This window comes from Mya arenaria, chromosome 12 (genome assembly GCF_026914265.1).
Source record: "Mya arenaria isolate MELC-2E11 chromosome 12, ASM2691426v1".
Lineage (NCBI taxonomy): Eukaryota > Metazoa > Mollusca > Bivalvia > Myida > Myidae > Mya > Mya arenaria.
This window is the reverse complement of record NC_069133.1, coordinates 165,873-187,850: the sequence shown is the minus strand read 5'-3', so window position 1 is coordinate 187,850 and position 21,978 is coordinate 165,873. Positions and strand designations below refer to the sequence as shown.

The 21,978-nt window shown below is 33.3% G+C and overlaps 1 protein-coding gene across 4 annotated transcripts; it reads right to left on the bottom strand.

Annotated features, from left to right (window-relative positions):
• Window positions 1–1,288: 1,288 nt before the first annotated feature.
• Window positions 1,289–15,525, bottom strand: LOC128210360 (alpha-(1,3)-fucosyltransferase C-like). Of its 4 annotated transcripts, none has more exons than XR_008257145.1 (3): window positions 15,459–15,525; window positions 2,875–7,058; window positions 1,289–2,666 (listed from the first exon to the last, which is right to left on the bottom strand). XR_008257145.1 is itself a non-coding variant. In XM_052914672.1 (2 exons), the coding sequence occupies exons 1-2, from the start codon at window positions 15,484–15,486 to the stop codon at window positions 5,986–5,988; spliced, it is 1,101 nt and encodes a 366-aa protein (XP_052770632.1). In that variant the 5' UTR covers window positions 15,487–15,525; the 3' UTR covers window positions 1,289–5,985. The 4 variants fall into 4 exon arrangements, 1 of the variants encoding a protein (XP_052770632.1); XR_008257146.1 differs by having other exon boundaries at window positions 2,900–7,058; XR_008257147.1 differs by having other exon boundaries at window positions 2,978–7,058.
• Window positions 15,526–21,978: the final 6,453 nt, after the last annotated feature.

The window sequence follows — 21,978 nt, the reverse complement described above, 5'->3', positions numbered from 1 at the left end:
ATTGATTCATCATCAACATGTTACAACAGACCTTACTTCTATTACCTACTCTTTGTCACTCGTACTTTTTTGTTTACTTTATTTTATACCTCGTTACACGTTTATCTTCCATTTCACATTTTTAATAAAACATTGTATAGGCTTTAAGCTTTCTTCTTAATTCAGTCAATATTTAAAAATTTCAATATTTAGTTCAAAAATATTTCTGAACGCTGACATAACATCAAATCTACGTTCCAGCATTTGGTTTCCTCTGTTATACTTTTTATAGAAGCAGATGTACGAACATTCAGTTACAAAGTTCAAGAACACGTTTAATAACCAGGATTACCATTTTTCTTTTAAACGATAAGTTGTTTATTTCCAAATATATCTTTAACATATGCGACCTTCTTACATTTAATTTTTCTGGTAAAAAAGGGATGTGTATAGTTTTGATAAAGGGGAAGTAACTACAATGGATGTTAAAAGTAGTTCTTAAAATTGATATTTTCACTCTTAAATTAGCAGTGAAAATATCACTTTGATTTTTTCACTGTTGTTATTTCACTGATAAATCTAAATATTTATTAAAAAGCATGGAAGAAAATAAAATGGGTCCAAATTGAAATGCTATCTTTTCTTATATTGCACAGAAAATATCAAGTATGGACAAAAGGTTAAATATAATATCGTATTCAACATGGATATTAAGCATGTTATTAAGCATACTGAGCAATAAAAATAAAGCGAACAAAAGTAGTCATGCACCACATACAATACGAGATTCATTTTACTGTGTGTACGAACAAACATTTACACTTTCGGATATGAATGTTTATCGTTGTTAAGAAAACAACACGAAATTAAGACTGACGAGAAAGTCCATTTTCGCGCATGAAGCCACGCATGAAGCCACACCCAATAAACGTCTCGGTTTCCGGATTGACCGCCCCAAAATGTTCCAATTCCAGCCTAGTGCTTATAAACCTCAGGGTGCAAACAAAGAAAAATATCTTCCAAACAAATTTGATAATGTATATTTTCATAAATCTTGTATTGAATTTGCTCTTTTTATATGAAATACTGTTTAAAACTACTTAACATACAAAGATAGTCGTTGGACTAAAAAATTAAACAATAGATTATTCAAAAAAAATAAGATCAAACATACATCTGAGTAAAAAAGTTTCAATAGGTATTGAGGATAAATTTATGCTTAATTTACTAACTTAAATTATTTAATGAAAGTATCAGCTTTAGTATGTTATGTCAATTAATATGTCGGGCATATTTAAAACACACGATATGAAAACATGTTTTATTTTGGCCGAAAAAAGGCTGCATAATTGTTACACACATATAGAACAATAGCAGCCAAATCACCCTTAAATCGGGGAAATATGAATAAAACAGTACATGTTATTACAAATAAATTATATAAATTACCATATTAATACAGTACATGAAGGGCGGGAGGAAGGGTAAAATATTAGACGAGCGTTCCCGCGACTTAAATTCTAACAATGAATGTGAGCGCCAAATACCGGTCATCAAGCGTAGAATTACCAAAATGGAGTGAAAAGTATTCGAGGTACAAGAGTTTACTCCCTCATAATTAAAAGTTTTGAAGCAAAAACTGCAGATTATGTCGGGAATATTTAAAACACATGATATGAAAACATATTTTATTTGCGAAAAAAGGCAGCAGCCAAATCACCCAAAACAAAACATCGTCCAAAAATTAAATTGACAGAGCAATATGTCTAGCGGCTTGAATCAAAGATTCGTCAGAAAAACGTAAATAACGTAAATAACAGTCCGACTTTCAGTTGCCAAATAATTGAAAAAGCTCACAAGGAACTCCACACTATAAGTAAAAAGAAGCACCTCCTCTTCTCAAAGAATGTAAAGTATACTCAGAGGATCCATATACAGAAGAGAGTTTCACGATGCGTTTAAAAGTTCTGTCAAGCTTACTTGCATCAAGCGGAACTAAACAAGGAGACTCTTCGAGAAAAAAACAGAGGATCTAATGAGTTTGCTGGATTTAGATTACATATATCACTATATGCTGCAACCGGAAATTTGTCATTCTTATTCATCAGTAAAACAACATTCTTGTCTGCAAATTGATTTGTCTAAGCGTATTTAAGGTTAACAAAAATATCAAAATCGGACAAGGTCACATCAATGCGACATAAATACTTAGCAACATCAAAAAAAAAATTCGTAAGAGGCACAATTCTCGATTTTCTACACATCGTATGCAAAGCAAATAAAAGAACACACCAAACTGTGGCGTAAAAAGGAATTTCTATATCAATAGCGTCTCTGCGTTTTAGCAATTTACCAGGCGTAATCGGAGGTGCGGAGAATGAAACAAAAGCTGAGCTAGACCTCTAAAAGTCATCTGTCAAGAAATATTAGAAATGTCAGGAAATACAAGTCCCCTGAAAATGTGATATAATCGTACACCATTGATATAATTCTTGATAAATTGTACAAATACAATGTTTCTATATTCTACAGGACAGTCATTTTGGTTGTATTATTCACACAACAATAAAAAGGAACGAACTTGCGTCTTGAAAGTTTTGTTAGTCAAATAGCAAAAGCTGATTTCTGTGTAACTTTTAACTGACGACGGAGACAAGCAAGGTGACTGGTATCTTTGTTAGCAACATCTGAAAATGAAAAAACAACAAAAAACTACTATTAAAGAAACCTTGTGGGATTCACACGGAACAAAATAAAACAAACAAATAAAATTAACTAATCAAATGCATAAAACTAGAAACGAGAAATAAATTAAGTCATATCAAATGAAATGAAGCTATCTTTGACAAATATAAGATTAAAAAGAAATAAGCAATAATGATAATGTAAACAAACTAAAATCAACAGTTGCCTCAAACACCTGTACAAGTGAATTGTGTCTAAAGATGCGATAAGCACATCACCATCTATTCTCAAACGTGAACAAAGATTCACCCACGTTAAAATCTTGTGTATTCGATGTAGAAGTTTCTTTAAGGAACTTAGTCTTATAGTGTGCATCAATGTGCAAACGGCTTAATAGATCCGCGAGTCTGATGTCCGCGTAAGTCAGGTGGATGGCGCGAATCTCGAACTCGCGAGTACTCGCGAGAAAAGCCACCTCTCTCAATCATTGAAGTAACACTGAATCCTTGGTTATACCAGAATTCAACACACAACACACTGCTTCATTATCACAAAAGATAGAAATCTTTCTACCTATCTGTTTATTCGACCACAATTTTAAAACAACAATTATGCAGACAATTTCGAACTGGGCTATGTTAGAGCTCATCTTCAACACGAATTCAGGGAACATGCTATGAAAATACTCTCCGCTCTCATAAAAGGCATCACATCCTGACAAACACGCATCACTAGCAAACACGACATCAGGGTCAATCTTCGGTTTTAATCATAGAAACACCATTGTATATTTCCATGAAATTGATCCACCACACCATATCCTTTCTAAATTCCGAACTTAATCGCACTTTATGATTTTTCAAGTTTAGACCGCCTTAAAGCATTAGTATACGTGAAATAAACACACGACTTGCTTAACACATTTACCGACGACTTAAGTAGTGATTTGCTGTAACGGCAACATGTAACGTATCATGTTGGTAACACGTTGGCAAATATACACTGCATAACCCAACCCAAAAGGTAACGCACAGTCACTATATATATATATCTTATCACGGCAATGAACTGCTAGAAAATGAATATATCCAGGGTCAACAAATATTTGCCTATATACAAGTGATAATTCTGGCTTGAACATAAGAGCACCGCGTCCTCAATCTAGCAAAATGTTTCCTAACGAATCCACAGTCGGGTACGTTAACGTAACCTCTTCACCGAGATAAAAGTCCTTAAAAAATCCACTATTGACAGATGTCAATTCTGGCCAGCTTAAGTCTACAATAACTCTTCTAGAAAGTTCATCTTTCTCTACATTGTTTAAAAGAGAAAAGCACAGGAAACAGCACAATGGATTCTCCTTAAACGGTCCTAGTATATCCCACTGCAGCATTTCCGTAACAATATGTTTATCGGTGTGATCAGAAAAACGAAAAGCACCCTTATGATTGATTGGGTCAGAAACCGGTAGGTCAGTTTTGCAATAGCCGGTAGGGAATCCATATTCCAGCAAATCACATATTTCATAGTCTTCATACTCAAATAAAATAAGAAATATTCCAACCAGTTTTTATAGAAACCCTTGCACCTTTAAAATTTGGCATACATGATTTGTACACAATGTCATATATCTGCAAAATCTTTAATGCCTTAGCGTCACATGTGTACGGCGTGACGTCACACAACGTAGATGCCTCCGATTCAGGACAACGATCATCGGAATCAGAGCCGTCAAAAGTCTTGGATACACTGTTTTCAACTGCTGAGTTTTCAATGTTATTTACTACAGCCGACTTCTTAGAGCGTTGATAAAAGTTCGACTCGGGGTCCGGCGACGATCTTGAGACCTCGGAATGGTAATCATCAGACGCTAGCAACTTATTTATAAACGAAGTAGACGAAAATGCACTGGAAAACTAAGACGTAAGACACCAGTTATCTAGTCAGTCCTGCTTGTGCGGACAGGAACTGGAACATTCCGGGTGTTCCCGCAGCTCACGGTCCTTCATGTAGCTAATAGCACAAACATGTTTTATCCGACCCAATACGAGCTGCGTGAGGTGAAGATTTCTTGCACTCAACCTTCTGATACAAGGAGCAGAACCACGATCGCTTTTCTGACGATCCAAGCGACGTACCAGACTGACCGGAAGAGCGCGTCGCGGGAGCAGCAGGTCACCGGTCAAGCAACAGATTCAGGCTTTCAATATCTGCAAAACTATCCTGCCATGTACGATTGCCTGTTTCAATATCCAGCAATATGTCTTGATGAATGTTAAAAATACTCTTCCATTGATACACATGTGCAAAGCACATCATAGATCGTGATTTTGTAATCCTACGGTCCATTTCATCTAACGAAATCCTCGAACCTTCATGAAATAAATGGATTTAAATTGAACAAAACTCCGCAATAAATTGAGTCATGGATAAGTCATTATACTTTATCTCGGACGTGGGTCGTTTAACTTGTATATCAGAACATTTCGAAGATTTTTCTGATTTAATTTTCTTTGGTTTGACATTACTTTCAACACTGTTCAATACTTCAAGCGGCAATTTTGAATCCACCTTGCGGTTGAGCACGCAGCAGCTGAATATTCTCTGCAACCAAAAATGTCCAAACATGGGTCGGGATGGGGACTTAAGGTCATGCGAATCTGTAACCTTCAACGCTGAAAGTTGACCTTTTAGTTCTTCAATGGCATGCCTTAATCGCCGGGCCTCAGAAGATTTACGGCGCTCCTCAACCAAACGTTGGAGGGTAGCCCTTTCTTCCCCCAGAGCTTCAATGTCCTTCGAAATAGGCTTCTGTCTGGGGCTAAACAATTCCAAGTACCTTTTTAAAACATCCTCCTCACTTTCCAACTCCGAGATTAGTTCGTCCAGCGACGATGGCCTCTTCGAACGCGAAGTTTTGGGCCGAGCTCCCGAATCCGCAATGTAAAAATATGAGACGACCGTTCCGGCGACTAAAATTCTAATAATGAATATGAGCGACAAATACAGGTAATCAAGCGAAGAATTACCGAACAGGAATGAAAAGTATTCGAGGTACAAGAGTAAACTCCCTTATAATTAAGGTTTTTGAAGCAAAAATTGCAAATTTGAATGCTGAAGCATATTCAAAATGCTATTATGTTCTTTTCATTAATCTTTAAAGGTGATATTCAACACTAATTTATCCATAATACCACATAATGATCATTAACTTGTTTCCATCTTCACTTGGAAGTCGGTCATTTTTAGTTATGGAAATGTTTTTTAAATATCGTAGGTGTTCAAACTAATTGTACCATGCGCTGCCATTACGTTCATGCACTATATGTCACTTGGTTTCATGCACTGTCCAAGCTCCTTTTCCGTGTCAGCAATATATTTTTTTGCAAGATAAGGGTCATTCAATTTCCGGCAAATATCACATATCGACAGCCTATATTCCTCTTCGCGATTATACCAAACTTGAACCCTGTCCTTTTGTATTAAATAACTTGAATACAAGGTTTCATTTTCTGACACTTCAATCATATGGCGAATTAAATCGTATATATTTCTGTAGTCATTAGTGTTGATAAACGAGCCTTCAGGAAATATTTTAGTATAATTGGCTTTACCACGAACCACATTAATAATGTCATTGTTATAGTTAGCAAACACCTTTTCTGTTACATAATCATCGCAAAATGCATTTTCGAAGGCTAAATAAAATTTGTAATCATTGTTTAGTAAATCAGGCATTTCACTCTTCGAAGCCTTCAAAGGACCACATTTTCCGAATATGTCAATACTTTTATTTTTCAAATACAAGCGCATGTTTTTCACAAATTTGTCTCTTAAACTATGTGCATTACAATGACTGACGGCCCAAGCTGCAAATCTCTTTTTACGTTGAAAAATCAAAGAATAGTTTTTTGACAGCGGCTTTAATCTTTCTGATACTCTACCAGGTTGCATATATATGTCTGCAGAAGGTCTATAATTCCATGTCCAATTAAACACATAAGACCAATGTTTGTTTCGATACTCTCTGTTCCACGAGTTTGCAACATTCGTTTCTAATGAAAAAGCTATCCAAATTTGATTTAGGTTTCTATTTATTTTTTCCACTGGTGGATGTGTGCCAATGTTACTATTCGCTAAGGAAAACACCACAGCAGAGCTTTTATCAAAAACACTTTTGTGCGTTGTGACATAGCAGTTACCACATTTTTTCGGAAAACGTACAAGCCATTCTGGCAGATTCCACCACAGAATTGTATGTGTAGTATTTGTGTTCTTTACAACCATGTGTACCACACCAGCTGCATTATTGACATGATTGCTGAATATCAAGAAAGGGTCCATATATACACAGTAGCTGATAATCATTGCACTGCCGATAACCACATGCAAACCTGTTAAATATAACATAATATGTATATATAAGCTTCATTCAAAGTATTGAAAATAACATAGCGTATGACACCACATCTAATGAAACAAACGTAGTTATTTGCAAAACAACACAAACACAGTATATATATAATAGGGGTGTTTATCAAGGATTGTTAGGTACCGCCTTGGAACGGTCAGTAAAATGTAAATTGACTGGGTTTTTAATCTAGTTTGTGTGCACAACCTCACTCTAAAAACATGGTACATAAAACCTTGACCAGAGATAGTCGTTAGATTAAGGAATAAATGTTGATGAAATAAGATTTAGCTCATATTAACATGCATTTCAATGACATATAATAAGTATTTTTGGATTCCATTTTGTTACCAATAACCTAATTAATCTACCAATTTTATATAGAAAATTATTTTGAGATCGCTGTTACAGTTTTTCAATAGGGCACTATATATTTCGTGAATCATTACATCCATATTTGTAGTGAAATTCAACACCAATAAAACCGAGATTGTTTCTCAAACATGGCTTCCATCTTTAATTGGTAATTGAATATTTCTGCTACTGAAGTTTACTGATATTATATAATTGGATATTTATACTTGTGTTTTCTTCTTCTTCGTCGTCGTCCTGTAACAATATATCGGATATTGTGTTTTCCATATCGTCTGTCTGGTTCGGGTCCGGCACCTCGTCGTCGTCGTTTGCCGCTCCGGTGTCTGTCTCCGTAGTCAGCAGCTTCACATGCTGTACGTTTACCCATTCTCGTACGTAGACGGGCTCGTGGAGTTGGATGTACTTGATATGTCGATTGGTTCTGCTATTTTTCCTCCAATATCTTCCTGATGGTATTCCACAAACAATGTATTATTTTCTTGCAAACAACTTTCAGCGATCTCTTTAGCCAATTGACGTTGCAGCCGTAGGATTTCCTGTTCTTCTTCCTTCTTCTCAGCTTCTGCCTGTGTAGAGCCACGCTTTCGTTTACGGGAGGTCCTTTTTTCCAATGTGTCCATCGCGCTTGTGACCCCACGTCCGTTTCTAATATACACCTCGGACGAACAACACAATAATTCATCCGCGAACAACAAAGTAGTTCTTATTCCTACGCGGACTATTTTTTCTATCTCGAACATTGCATCAGAATCTCGAAGATTCTTTTCTATAAATAATTATTTTTTGGAATTTCCAACCAGAATAACCTCCCTTGATTTTCCTTTCTTGTCTATAGATGAGATGGTCTGGCTTAGGATAGAGGACAAATTAGTAAGCGTGAAAATGCTAATGCTATTCTTTGGACGCCGGTGTCCTCTCCGAGGATAGCATTAGCATGTTCACGCTTACTAATTCATAAACAATCAGTATTTTTATTCATTATTATTATTATAATTATTATTATTATTATTATTGTTATTATTATTAATAATTATTATTAATATTATATTGGATCGCTGTTTATGTTCTTTAATGAGTCGTTATATTTTCTGTGAGATACATATACATGTTTCCATTACAAATAAAAAATCAACACCAATGAAACAAATATATAACAATTTAGCCATAAACGTGCTTCAATCTTCAATATGATTACTTGATGAAAAAAAACCTTTAACAATTGAAGGTATTCCAAAATAGGGTACCTGGTGTATTGTTTTGTATATATAATTTCACTTCAATTTCGGAATCGTAACAAGTAAGCGTATTCATATGTAAACTTTCAATGTAAATTATATTTTGATAATACTTATTTTTACTATAGAAATTCTTTTCCACGATAATGGTTATCGTCTTCGCCCGTGCGATTATCACGGCACGTCAGAGCGATTATGGCATAATTTCCCAACGAAGAGGAGAACGTTCACACTGACGTCATATTCACGAAAATAAAAATGGCCGCCAAATACTTGGTAGGCAAACATTTCAACTTTAAAGGCTTTAAATGGATTAAACGAAACTATAGGTGCAAATAATTGTGAAACTAGTTTTACCAATCAATGACACCTTCCGCGTTTCAGTAACGAGTACTACCTGAATCCGCACCGGATGTTAACATTCGGTAGAGGTCATAAAGCAGTGAGACAAGGAAATGTTTTGTTGAAACATATTGTTTTACAGTAATCGCTGAGAAATGTTAATTATTCCAGCGAAATGGCTAGGGCAATCATGCCGAGATTCTTATGAAACTGCTCCTAGGCTTGATCGACCCTAGCTGTGCCTTCCTATTGAAATGAACATCAAAATCAGCCAATGTAAAACAGGAAATATTTGAAGAATGAAAATATTGTAGGCTTATTCTGAAAACACGTACGAAAAGGTTTGGCAATTTGCTATTATGATCTTCAGTATCTCGTTATTTTTCACAGCTTATGCCATTCAAAATCATTTCGTTATTTCTCAATTTTTAAACTTTCAGACTACATGTACATCATATGACATATCCTTCATTATTCCACAAAATAATGTTTTAATCAATTTGAAATCATTAACAAATGACAAAACATTTGTATTATACAGGATAATTCATGGTTGACCATGGCATTTGCACCAGTGAAAATTATTGCCCACGGGATAACGATATAAGGTATCCGTGTTTAATACTTACTGTGATAGACATTCAAATGGGTGCTAACAATGCACCTTTACTTGTATACCACTTCTTATACTGCTATGAAACTGAATATATTTTGTAAATATCTAACTCTGGAGATCTTGCCGTTGTCAATGATACATAATACTTTTAGATATATTGACGATATTGTAAGTTTGGATAATTCGGTATTTTCATATAAAATTAAATCGATATACCCTTTACAATTGCTACTTAATAAATCTATTACATCCAATCTAAAAGCATCCTATTAAGATCTGCAACTCGAAGTAAGGAAAGATTAAATATCAATCTTTATGATAAACGTCATGATTTTAATTCAAAATAATTAATTACCTTTCTTCAAACTTAGATGTTCCTAGTTCATTATCATATGGCGTTTTTATGGCACTGTTGATAAGATTCGCTTAAAATCGCTTATAATATTATATTTAAGTATAATTGTAGTCTTTAATCGCTGACTGCTTATAGTATTGCGCATCTTGATTTTTATTGTGATGTTTTAAAGAAAATTCGCAAAGTTAAAATGTTTTCAGCTAGTTCGAGTTCGGCAGATAGACGATGCCGAATGATAATGAATTCCTAATAATAAAAAATATCAGGTTGAATATGGCGGCCTTACATAACTTAACTTTCAGTGCTTTGATTATATGAGCATTTTGAAAATTCGTGTTATCCTTTAAACAGTTTTTAGCTTGATATGAGTTTACAGCGTGTGACGTCTCTGTCTTTTAAACCTTTACTTAGGTGATCATTTGGAAGAAATGTATAGCAAATTTATTTTCAATAATGTTTTCTTTGTTTGTTCCAAGTTTTAGTACCATGATGCTTTATATTATGACACTCTATGTATAGAGTGTTAGTCAGTAATTTATTCGTGAATAAGTAACCTAAGGAAGCGAAGCGACCGTGGTTACTTATTCACGAAGAAATTACTTAATAAATTCTAATCGCCTAGGTGTTAGCCCCTCTCAAATTGCATCAGCTTTAAAATTATGCCGTGCGCTATCAAAAAAGACTTGTCAATCAACTCAATATGAAATTGCGGCTTTGCATATGAAAACAGTAGGCGTGGCTATATACGCATTCGCAGTTATATCAGTTTTCTTAATCCTTAAGGGTCGTCTTTAACAATAAGTTATATTCTTTACAAATAAGAATAAAAAAACATTTTAAAAATCTAGCGTCCCTGATGGGCTCACAATATAGGGCAAACACTAAGATCACACAGTTTCAATATTTATATGAAAGCCTTTTATTTGCTTCGGCAGACGATGTGTGATGTTCATAGTTTCAAACAATAACTGCATCATTTCCTTGAAAAGTGTTTGCATTCGGTACTCTGAATTGTTTTACATTGAAGTCATTGGGTTTCAACAATTATTTATTATTACTTGTTTTACTATTAAGCCTTTACTTTATTCGAGATTGTTGGGGTGAAAGTGATGTTGTGCACACAAACTGATTTAATCCCCCCCCCAGTAAATTTACATTTTACTGACCGTTCCAAGGTGGTACCTAAACTATTTGATAAACACAGTTTATTGTTTATAAAGTATATTTGTAATGTATTTTCTGTAGAGGTTTGTGCTGTTGTACAATGTTTCTTGTTTGCGAGTGTTTGTTTTCGTCTTCTACGTTTTTGCCGTTAACCCTATGTCAATAAACGGGGTTTAATTTAAACTTTTTGCTACTGAGCTTGTTTCCGTAGTTTGCATATAATTGGGATATGGTTATATGTGCAAAGTCTGTTGTTCTTTCAAAAGATCTGAAAAAGTTAACCTTTGAAAGTTATATCAACACAATACATATTTGAAAATATATAAAGCCTTTTCACGTTTTTAACAAACATTACTCGTATATACATGGTATATATTTCCATTCGCAACATAATTGGTTGAGCAACAGATTCAATTATTTCAACGTGAACCGATTTCGGTCACATTTATTCACATAAATATTGAATGTGTTATACGCGTGACAATTGTGTCCGATGACCAATATATCACGTGGCAGCTTATATTTGATTTAAACATTTTATTCAACATATACAAATAAACAACACAGATTATGCACACACACAAGTTGTCTATCATATTGAAATGGATTTGAACGAAAGCATAGCTTATAGAGTTCGTCTCCGTAGGAACTAGATTACTCATTTACCAGAAAAATGCATATGATGACGTTTAGACGATATATGTGTTTTATGTGAGAAAGAATGTTTCTAAGGCTACTAAATAGAACTAAAGATTGTGTGTTTAGATATAGGTTCGATAGTTCAAACACGATATATAATAGATACAAAATAAGCACAAGTTATTGTATTAATGATAGATAAATAGGTTGTGAAAATATATTTAGGAAGAATAGAAGTTAGGTACATACCATATTTGGGAAACTTTGCCAGGCAGATAATAATCAGATATGTTTCGAGTCTTGAATGAACAAGAATGAATTTATGAACAGTATTAAGTATTTTGGAGTTGCTCTCGTTGTTAAAGGTTGGATTGCCAAAGAGAATGAAACTAATGCTTATTTCTGTGATAACTGACAAATAAAATCACGAAAGAAAGTTTGTCGAGAGTCGGTATTTAAAGGACGATGCATAAAATTGTGAGTACTTATTTCAACTTCACCATCCTCGCAAAGAGGAGAGTTGATAATATTTTGACAATAAGGGTGATACTGCACCTAGTACGCAATCGAGTGTTTAGTACTTGCAATCGGCGGTTACCGTAATAATAGTTAATAATCGACAGGCAATCGATTGCGAAGCGCATACTTGGATATAAAGTATGCAATTGAACGACAATCCTGTACATTTTGTGGAAGTTCATTCCAGGCACGTATATTTGAAGGTAAGAAAGAGGAAAAGTAAAAATCTGTGCGTGCCATAACCGTTCTTATGTAATATGCATTCCGTTTCGGATAACTCTGTGAACTTACATTTAAAGGTGCAAGGAACGAAAGATACTCCGGGGCAAGGCCGTTTTTCATTTTGTAAAAGAGACATAATTTGTGATTAAAGCGTCTTTCTGACAGAGGAGGCCAACATAGCTCCGAATGGAGAACATCAATCGAAATCAACTTAGTAGCACAACAAACTATTCTACCGACTTCATTTTTTATCTTTTGCAGTTAATATTTTTCGTAGTCCGTACAATTATCTCAGACAACATCATCATAATCAAGAATCGGACAGATGTACGAAAAGTAAATGGTTTCTAGACATTTTCTGTCCAGACGAGTCTTAAGCTTTCGATGCATATTCTTTTAACGTCTTTACTTTTGATGTACTCAAAAAGTGCAATCCATGTACTGTCACTAGAAAAAAACCAAATCAAGATGTTAATGCGAATTTACTTCTAGGATTTGTTGACTATACATAGACAAATCTGGATAAATACGCGGTAGTCATTTTCTGGAGAACCATATTTACATAGTGTTTGCAGGAAAAAAGGTGACAAGCTATTTATCAGCCCATGTTCTGATGCTATCAATGTCTCTTTCGATGATTTTAGTGGTCCTGATAGGCTCCTCAACGAGAATATAAAGACAAGTATCGTCTGCAAATAGCCTAACATTACTTCCAAATTTGAAAACAATGTCATTTATAAATATCAAAAATAAAAGGGGACCTAGAATAGAACCGTGGGGTACACCAGCCTCAAGAAAGACCCAACCAGATATGGATTCAGGGAGAACTACACGTTGTCTACATTTGCTAAGATAGTCACGAAACCACGAAAGTAAGAAGAACACCAGTTTCGTGTAGCTTCACAATCAAGCCATTGTGCCAAACTTTATCAAATGCGTTACTGATATCAAAGAACACTGCCCTAACCTCTAGGCCATCATCGCATGCCTTACAAAATGTGTTGTAAACAGTAGAATCGCCTAGCTGAAAACCTGACTGGAACCGGGTTAAAAAAGTTTATGTCACGAAGGTGGATAAAGGAGTGTTTATATATTGCCCTTTCGAACACCTTTTACGAGTGAAAACATTCTTTTAGAATCCGATTGCTTATGCTACCAGGTCCTGAAGCTTTATTAACATGCAGTGATGGTATAATGTCAGTGATCTCCCTTGGTGGCACTGTAATTTTGTCAATGTTGCAGTTACTGTAATGAGTTCTACCTGGCGGAACATTGTGGCCGCTATCATTTTAAAATGATTGATTTTTAAAGTGTGTATTGTGAATATCAGTTTTACTAGCGCCATCTAGGCGCAGTTCACCGTCATTATTTATGTATATACACCTAAAACACAAAATTGATATAAACACAGTCAAATAAAAAAGTAACATCACGTGTATATCATTTTCTTTAATAAGCCTAATTTAAGAAAAGAATACCCATGTGATGCTACTTTTTTATTCGATTACATTTTTATTTGATTGTAAAGATTCTTGAACAGGCACGTAACTATTAAAGTAACGTCACCTTTAAGATGTACACATATCATAAGTTCATTTTTACTTTTCCTCGATATATGTTTAAAAAATATAATATGATTTTCTGTTGAAGAATGTCAGGTGTTTTCACTGCTTTGCATGTTATTTGTTAATATTTCTCAAGAAGTTTTGTGTCAAAATGCCAAAATTGTGAAACAGTTACAGAACAATTGGATTTACACAGATGAAATTTGGTAGAAAGACATACTCGCCAAGAGACGATGTATAAATAACATTGTGTAAATGTCTTTCTGCCAACGTTTCCTTGAATTTAGACACTTTAAACCGGATGATCAATTGATCGAACTTTTAACTGGTTGTTTTTCGCTGCTATCACTAGAGAATACGTTAAGTGTCAAGAAAAAACAAACGTTTATTACGCAAAGAAGTAAACTTAATATGCATGGCAATACCATTATTTCAACACGCACATTAATTCTGACCTACATGTAAGAGGTTAATTTATTTTGTCGATTGACCTTAAATATCAACCTTCATTATTAAACGTCATTGAAACACATATGGGAACATATTCTGTAAACAATGACAGAAACATGAATGCCGGTAAAATATGAAAGGATGAGTGATAATGATTCCATTGCTGTTTAAATATATGAAAAAAAAAACCAATAGCAAACTGTTTTAGTGGTGAATTCTTGATTTTAATGTCAAATTTCACAGTGCTTAATACAATTAAGGGGCTCAACAGTTAACATTTTTAAAAATGAATGCTATCCTTTTAACATTAATTGTTAAACATCGTTCATTGTGAAATAATTTTGCAAATGTCATGTCGCAGAATTGTGCATGGTGTCATAAAATGCAGTTGTCACGGACATTGTGTACCGAATTATGTACATAGTGCCGGTTAAAAATGTTCGTTACTTAAAGAACAACTACGATAGAAATCCGAAATTAACTCATCATATAGTGTAACTTACTTTGTGTATGCACTGGTTATGTTCTTATAAATGGTAAATGGATAAGTTGGGTAGAGTCAAGAAGGTCGTACGTAACTTCGGAACATCTATCGTATATCTTATTTTTAAATAGTTCGTAAAATATTTGTATGCAATTACATGTGTTTAGGTATTATGGTAATATGTCAAAGATATAACTTATTTATAGTGATAGAAAACAATCAATCGCCAAGAACGAAAAATAGAACACTTTCAATTACAATTCTGTGAAGTGAAACCAATACAATTTTCGCTTCTTTGTTCAAAATAAATAATGCATTTTAAATTCTGTTCATATTTAGTTGTAAAGTTACAAAACATAATATTAGTTAAACGTAGGGTAACATTTTTTTAGCAAACAATTGGCAGACTTGTAATACCTTGAGCTTTCCGGATATCCATAGGCATTTTTACAACAGCAATAAATTTATCCGAAGATCCTTTTAATCAAAGACCAGTTCATGAACAGTATTTAATTTCAAAAGCTATTAAATTTCATCTAACAATTAACTCCCTTTTCTAATTGTTCAGGTTTACAATTACAATTAATGTGAACATGAAGTTCGAAAATCAACCAATACTGTTATTTCGAAATGACAGTTCCAGTAGTAAACTAAAAAAAAATATAGGCATATTTTTACCTTATGTTTATACCAAATCAACCGAGTTTATACCCGTTTTTTATTAAATGGTCGTCTCAACTTTTCACCGTCTTACTTGTTATTAACCATCATTAATATTTTAACTACTTTTCCGTTTAAACTTATTAGACCTCGATGCAGTGATGTGTGCGAATCGGTGTATGTCTTTAAAATAAAACAGTTCAATAAGCTTGGACATGCATATATGTTCGCACTTATATTATAAATGTAGATACATTATTTCAGCAATGTTCCAAATCCCAGTGTAAATTCTTACTTAAATGAAAAAGAACTAGTAATTACTTAGGTTTTATAAATCATAATGAGCCCTAGGATGCCGATCTCACCAATAGCTAGGAATGCCAGCAGTAAAAAGAATGATACGTGAACATAAATAAAGTTAAATTCATGTGAAGGACACGTTCATGTATTATTCATTTGATTAAATATTTACTAAGCAATCTCGTCTTTTAAAAAAAGTAAAAAAAATCCAAGATAAAAGATATCCACTTTCAAAATACATACCGCATTTCGTAGCCGTTCGTAGCGAGTTTCAACTACCGAATTAATCAAAGAAATGTATTATACAAGTGACCCGTGAATTTGAGCAATCCAATAAAAGGCCGCGAAAAACAAATATAAAATCGACAATGAACAATGGATCGATCAGTTATACACATTTGGTGGAAAATGTAAAAGCCAAAGGACCTGACAAACATCAGGAAGCTACATATTGCACGTTACAAGGTAATGAAGTTAAACATACTACGACATGATACGTTAATGAAATGGGAATCCAGAACGTTTAAAGAACTTCCGATAGATGTGCTACGTATTTCCGGAACTTATGATACGTGGGACATTGAAAGTACATTGATGAATAATAAAAATGGCGTCAGAAATTGTGTCAATTTAAGCAGTGTTCATTCACAATTGTTACAATATACGACACAAATTGTTGGTTTGGAAACGTCGACTGGTTTGAACACATCGAGGATTAAAATTTACGTCTTAAGTGGTGTGTTTCCGGAGCGCATATGTGACGATCCTCAACACAATCATATATCATTATACGTATGTTTATGCGAAGATGAAGGCAAGGAAAACAGTACTGATTGAAGCACGCTTAAACGCAATAATTATGCGAAGTATGAAGGCAAGACTTTTTTTCATATGAAACGTTGCCTCAACAGATCAATCAAGGTAAATATGCGCCAGCTGAAGCAGGATCTATTTACTTGAAGAAGGTTATATTGTAGAATGTTTCACATGCGACATTAGAGTGAGCCAGTGGGCAGTCAATGACATTCCCGACCTTGATTACAAAAAATGTTTACCCGATTGTGTGAAGTTAACCCTGGTTCACTTGCTCCTCAATTTGGACTTTTATAGTTTGTAGTGTCGGAGCATTTGCTACTGCGAATTTCGATTTGAAAATACGAAAAGTATCACGGTGCGCAGTCAAGCTACATTTCTGGAATCGTAGTTTTACTTTCCTATGCCAACACAATTAGTGAAAATGGACCATCAATACATGAACTCCTATATATTTCTTCCTTTCATCTTATTTAGTCATGCTACCGTCCATATTTAAACAATTTTGACGTATTAAAAACAATGGTTTATTTTGTAAGTTGATCTTACTTATCCAAAGCCTTTGGCAAACAGGGAAAAACAGATCAGATGATTTAAATGTTGTAAATTTTATCTTGCTTTATATGCGATGATAATATCCAAGGATTACAAATGTATTTGAACGGTTGTTTTAATGAAATTATAAATGTTTAAGAATACTATTACTTGCTATTAATGTGGTGTGGTTTTGTTGTTTAGCAAACTAACTAGTGTTGCCACGAAATATATTGTCTGCACTTATACAGTTGCCACACAATTTACTTTCAAAATATAATAAGCTCTTAAGGAGCAATTGACAATTACCCACAAATAATACCTGTTGACCATCCCGAACTACATTTGAAAAGCGTACAGTGTCAGCTCTTATTGACCATCCTGTATTACATAGAAAATCGGTTACATTAAATTTATGTTCTAATTCAAGAAGAGGTAAACAAATCGTAGGATCTTCATGGTTTTATGTCAATGATTTATTCAATTTTGTTTTTTGTTTTTGGTGGGAAAGATGTTTCTTGCATGAATTTCTTAATCCTGTGCTTTCAATTAGCTGTTTCTAAACATGGTGTTCCATGTTTCGGGTTTGTGATTGTTGTTTTAGAGTTCTTTGTCTTTGGCGTTTACCATGTGCAATTATACGGATTTTGTGTTTCCAAAAGGTTATGCATATTTTGATAAGATTTACCTTTTACGGTTTTACTTTATTCAGGATTGTTGGAATAAGGATGAGGTTGTGCACACAAACTGGTTTAAACCCCCAGTAAATTTACATTTTACTGACCGTTCCAAGACGGTACCTAACAATTCTTGATAAACATACCTAGTTTTTTATATACAGTATGTATGCACTGTGCTGTTTGTGGAGTTTTGTGCTGTTCTTCCATGTTTCTTGTTTGTGATTTTATGTTCTATGTCTTTGGCGTTTACCCAGAGCCATTAAACCGGATTTATGTTTAAACGTTTTGCCACTGAGCTTGTTTCTGTAGCTTTTCGCATAAATATTGCATAGGTATCGGACACATTTTATTGTGTATCAATTGCCTGAAGTAAAGTTTTAGTTGAAAGCAAACAGACATATCACTTGAGTTTCACTTGAAGGAGCCTTTGTGCAAAACAGAAAATATAAACAATAGCATATGTACAATTGGAGAAAATTTTGTCTTGAAATTGAAATCAGCATTATCAGTTAATGACATTGTTTGTATTAAGGAACTAATTATTTAGCAAGAAAATAAATAAAGACCACACGTTCAAATCAAATAGGTCAAAGTCCTTAAAGACGAAAGGTGTATTATTAGTTTATGGTATAAATCACGGAAACTTAAGCTCACTTTTTCTGATGATAATAGCATAATATTGCAAATAATAATTACAACTTTAAAAAAGCGACTTTCTGATTTCCATCACTACTCGGTCGATCGACATTTATTCCAAAATAATTCCTACATATCAATATTTCAATCGCGAAGAATGACAATACATGACTTAAAAGAACAACACACACTAAACAAATGCATGTTTGTTAAAAGCAAAAAGGTTGTCTACGAAGATATAAACAATTTTTCAATGTTTTTTTCAATTTTATTTTCTCAAATATACATGTACATCATACATATATTCATAAAGTATACATACATTGGTGTAAACTTCCCGTATTCAAGAATTAACCTGTTAAGTACTAGGATCCATCTACCAAGAAACGTATGCAATTTATTTTTGGCCATAGCTACTACCTTTTCAGATTGCAGTCTCTTTGAAAAATATGGAACAAAAGCCTCGAAGATAGGCGTACCTCCTTCACACTTTGATTTAAAGATAAAGTATTTTGCAAGAAGTATAACGAAGTTAATTGCATATTCATAATTTCCATTTAAAGACTTAAAGTTACAAAAAGTGACCTCACTGTAATTTATTGTCGAAATATCAACCTTAAATATGCTTGTAAGAAAGCGTGTTATTTTGTTCCAGAGTATTTGGGTGGAATGGCATTCCCAAAACATATGTTTGTTAGAATCTATAAACATTGAGCAAAAATCACAAAGACTGCAAGAACTAATGTTGTATCGATTAAATATAAATATTTTTCCAATTTATATCATTTACTCTTAGTTCTGCCTCCCATATTTCTTCTTTTCCATTTTGCACTCGTTTTTGGTTTAAAATGAGTTTCTGGTATACTAGCTTGCATATTGTAGTATTTTCAGTCACTTACAGTATTTACAAAAACGTAGTAACATTGTAATTCATTTCCTCTAATTTTACTTTTGATTTCCAATTTTGAGGAATAAACTTCAAAAGCGTGTAATATTTCATGTAATCATATTGGTTAATATCGTATAGTCTGTGTAGATCCTCAAAATTGTAAAACTGTTTTTGTTGAAAGTTATACAGATGCTCAATATATTGTACACCTTTGCTTTACCAATTCTTATAGAAAAATGTGTCATCGTTTTGTTGTCTAATGTAACTATTGTACCAAATAATTTATGTCGCTATAAAGTTTCCTTTTTTGTAAACGTTACACTTGCACATGATTTAATTATATCACGAAGAAATTTCGATTTTATTTCAAGCCTATCAATTTTATTTGGGTCTAGATAACATTTGAAAATAAAATCTTCTCCAAATCTAACCATCATATTTGCATATATTTCTACTCACTTTGAATCTTCTTGAAACAGCATTCGTTTAACCCAACTTGATTTTATTGCACATTCGAATTTAAATATGTCTAGCATTTTTAAACCTCCATTTTCATAACCTTGTATAATCTGATTTCTTGAAACTTTATCAGGTTTATTGTCCCATAAATATTTAAATATTTTTGTTTAATATCATTTAAAAATTTATGTGAGGGTGATTCTAGTTCTGTTAATGGGTACAATAACTTTGGAATTGCAAACGTTTTCCGAACTTTATGTTTTCCTAAAAGCGAAAAATTCCATTTTTTCCATTTTTCTAAACAGGCTTCGAATTCCACCATTTTATCTTTGAAATTCAATTCATTTATGACTTTTGAATTGTTACTGAATATAATTCCTAATGCTTGCGCTGTGTTCATGTTACATACGAAACTGCTGTCGCAGAATCATGTTTTGTTATTTTTCAGTGATCCTAGCCTTAAAATTGAGCACTTTGATTTGTTTAGAGTTAATCCTGATATACTTCCGTAATTATCTAAAGTTTTAATAGTGTCAAATGATTTTTTTGATCCATCTAAAATGAAACTAGCAAATAGAGTTTCTTTTAGGTCAATATTGTTTACCTTTATACCTTTGATATTCTCATTTTTACTGATTTCAATAGACAATAGTTCGATGCAACAAATGAATAAATACGGGGAAAGAGGACATCCTTGTCTCACACCTTTGCGTATATTAAAGAACTCGGATAAAAAACCGTTATTAGTAACACAACCTTTGGCATTTGAATAAAATAGTTGAAACCATTTTATTATATCGTTGCCGAAATTGAACTTCTAAGGCATTTTGTTAGGAAATTATGAACGAGGCTATCAAAGGCTTTATTAAAATCAAAAAAAAATATCAAACATTCTTTATTATTTTCATTTGTAAAATCAAGTACATTTTGAAGAATTCTGACATTTTCTCCAATATATCTTCCCTTGATAAAACCTGTCTGATCACAACTTATAGTCTTCTGTAAGAATGGTTTTACTCTATTGTCAATCGACTTTGAAGCTATTTATTATAATCTATATTAAGAAGCGAAATTGGTCTCCAATTGTTTATTTGAGTTATGTCTTTATCTTTTTTCGGAAGAAGGGTAATTAAAGTTTGTTTTTGCAATTCTGTCAAACTTCCAATTTCTAATGAATAATTTAAAGACTTAACTAAGTATTTTTTTATTTCGTTTCAAAAGTTTTATAAAATTCCGCTGTCAGACCATCCGACCTGGGACTTTTTTTTTTTTCATTGCGTTTAAAGCGTTAAAACATTCATCTTCAGTAAGATCTTCCTGCCTATGATCTTCATTTGAAAGACAGCTATTCTCATTTTGAAAGAAGGAGGTATTTTCTGGATATTCTATATAGTCATCATTCTTATAAAGTGATTCATAAAATTATTTTGCATGAGCTAGAACTAGTTTATTATCTGATACAAGATTGCCATTAATGTTTATCTGGTTGATTGTTTTTTGTTGTGATCGTTTTTTCTCTAAATCTGCAAAATATTTAGTATTTGTTTCAAACCTTTCGATCCATTCGGCTTTTGATCTTATTAATATCCCTTTTATCTTTTTTTCGTTAAGTTTGTTTAATTTTTCTTTTTCTTCGTTTAATTTATCTAGATTTTCATTTGTTTGTGAACTATGAAGGTCGGTTTCCATATCTCGTATTTTCTGCAATATTTTGTTTTCTTCTTTTAAATCATTATTTCTTTTAAAGACTGAATATTTTATAGAATCGTCCCTGATTCTTCCTTAAATACCCCCCATAGTGCATTAGGGTTCGAATTTCCGTTACATTCTACAATTTTAATAATTGATTGCCGAATTTTATTTATATAAGTTACATATTTTAATAAAGAATTGTTGATTTTGAAATAGCCTGGTCCGCGGTTATCTTGAACTTCATTTAAGGCTAATGTTACAATTGCATGATCCG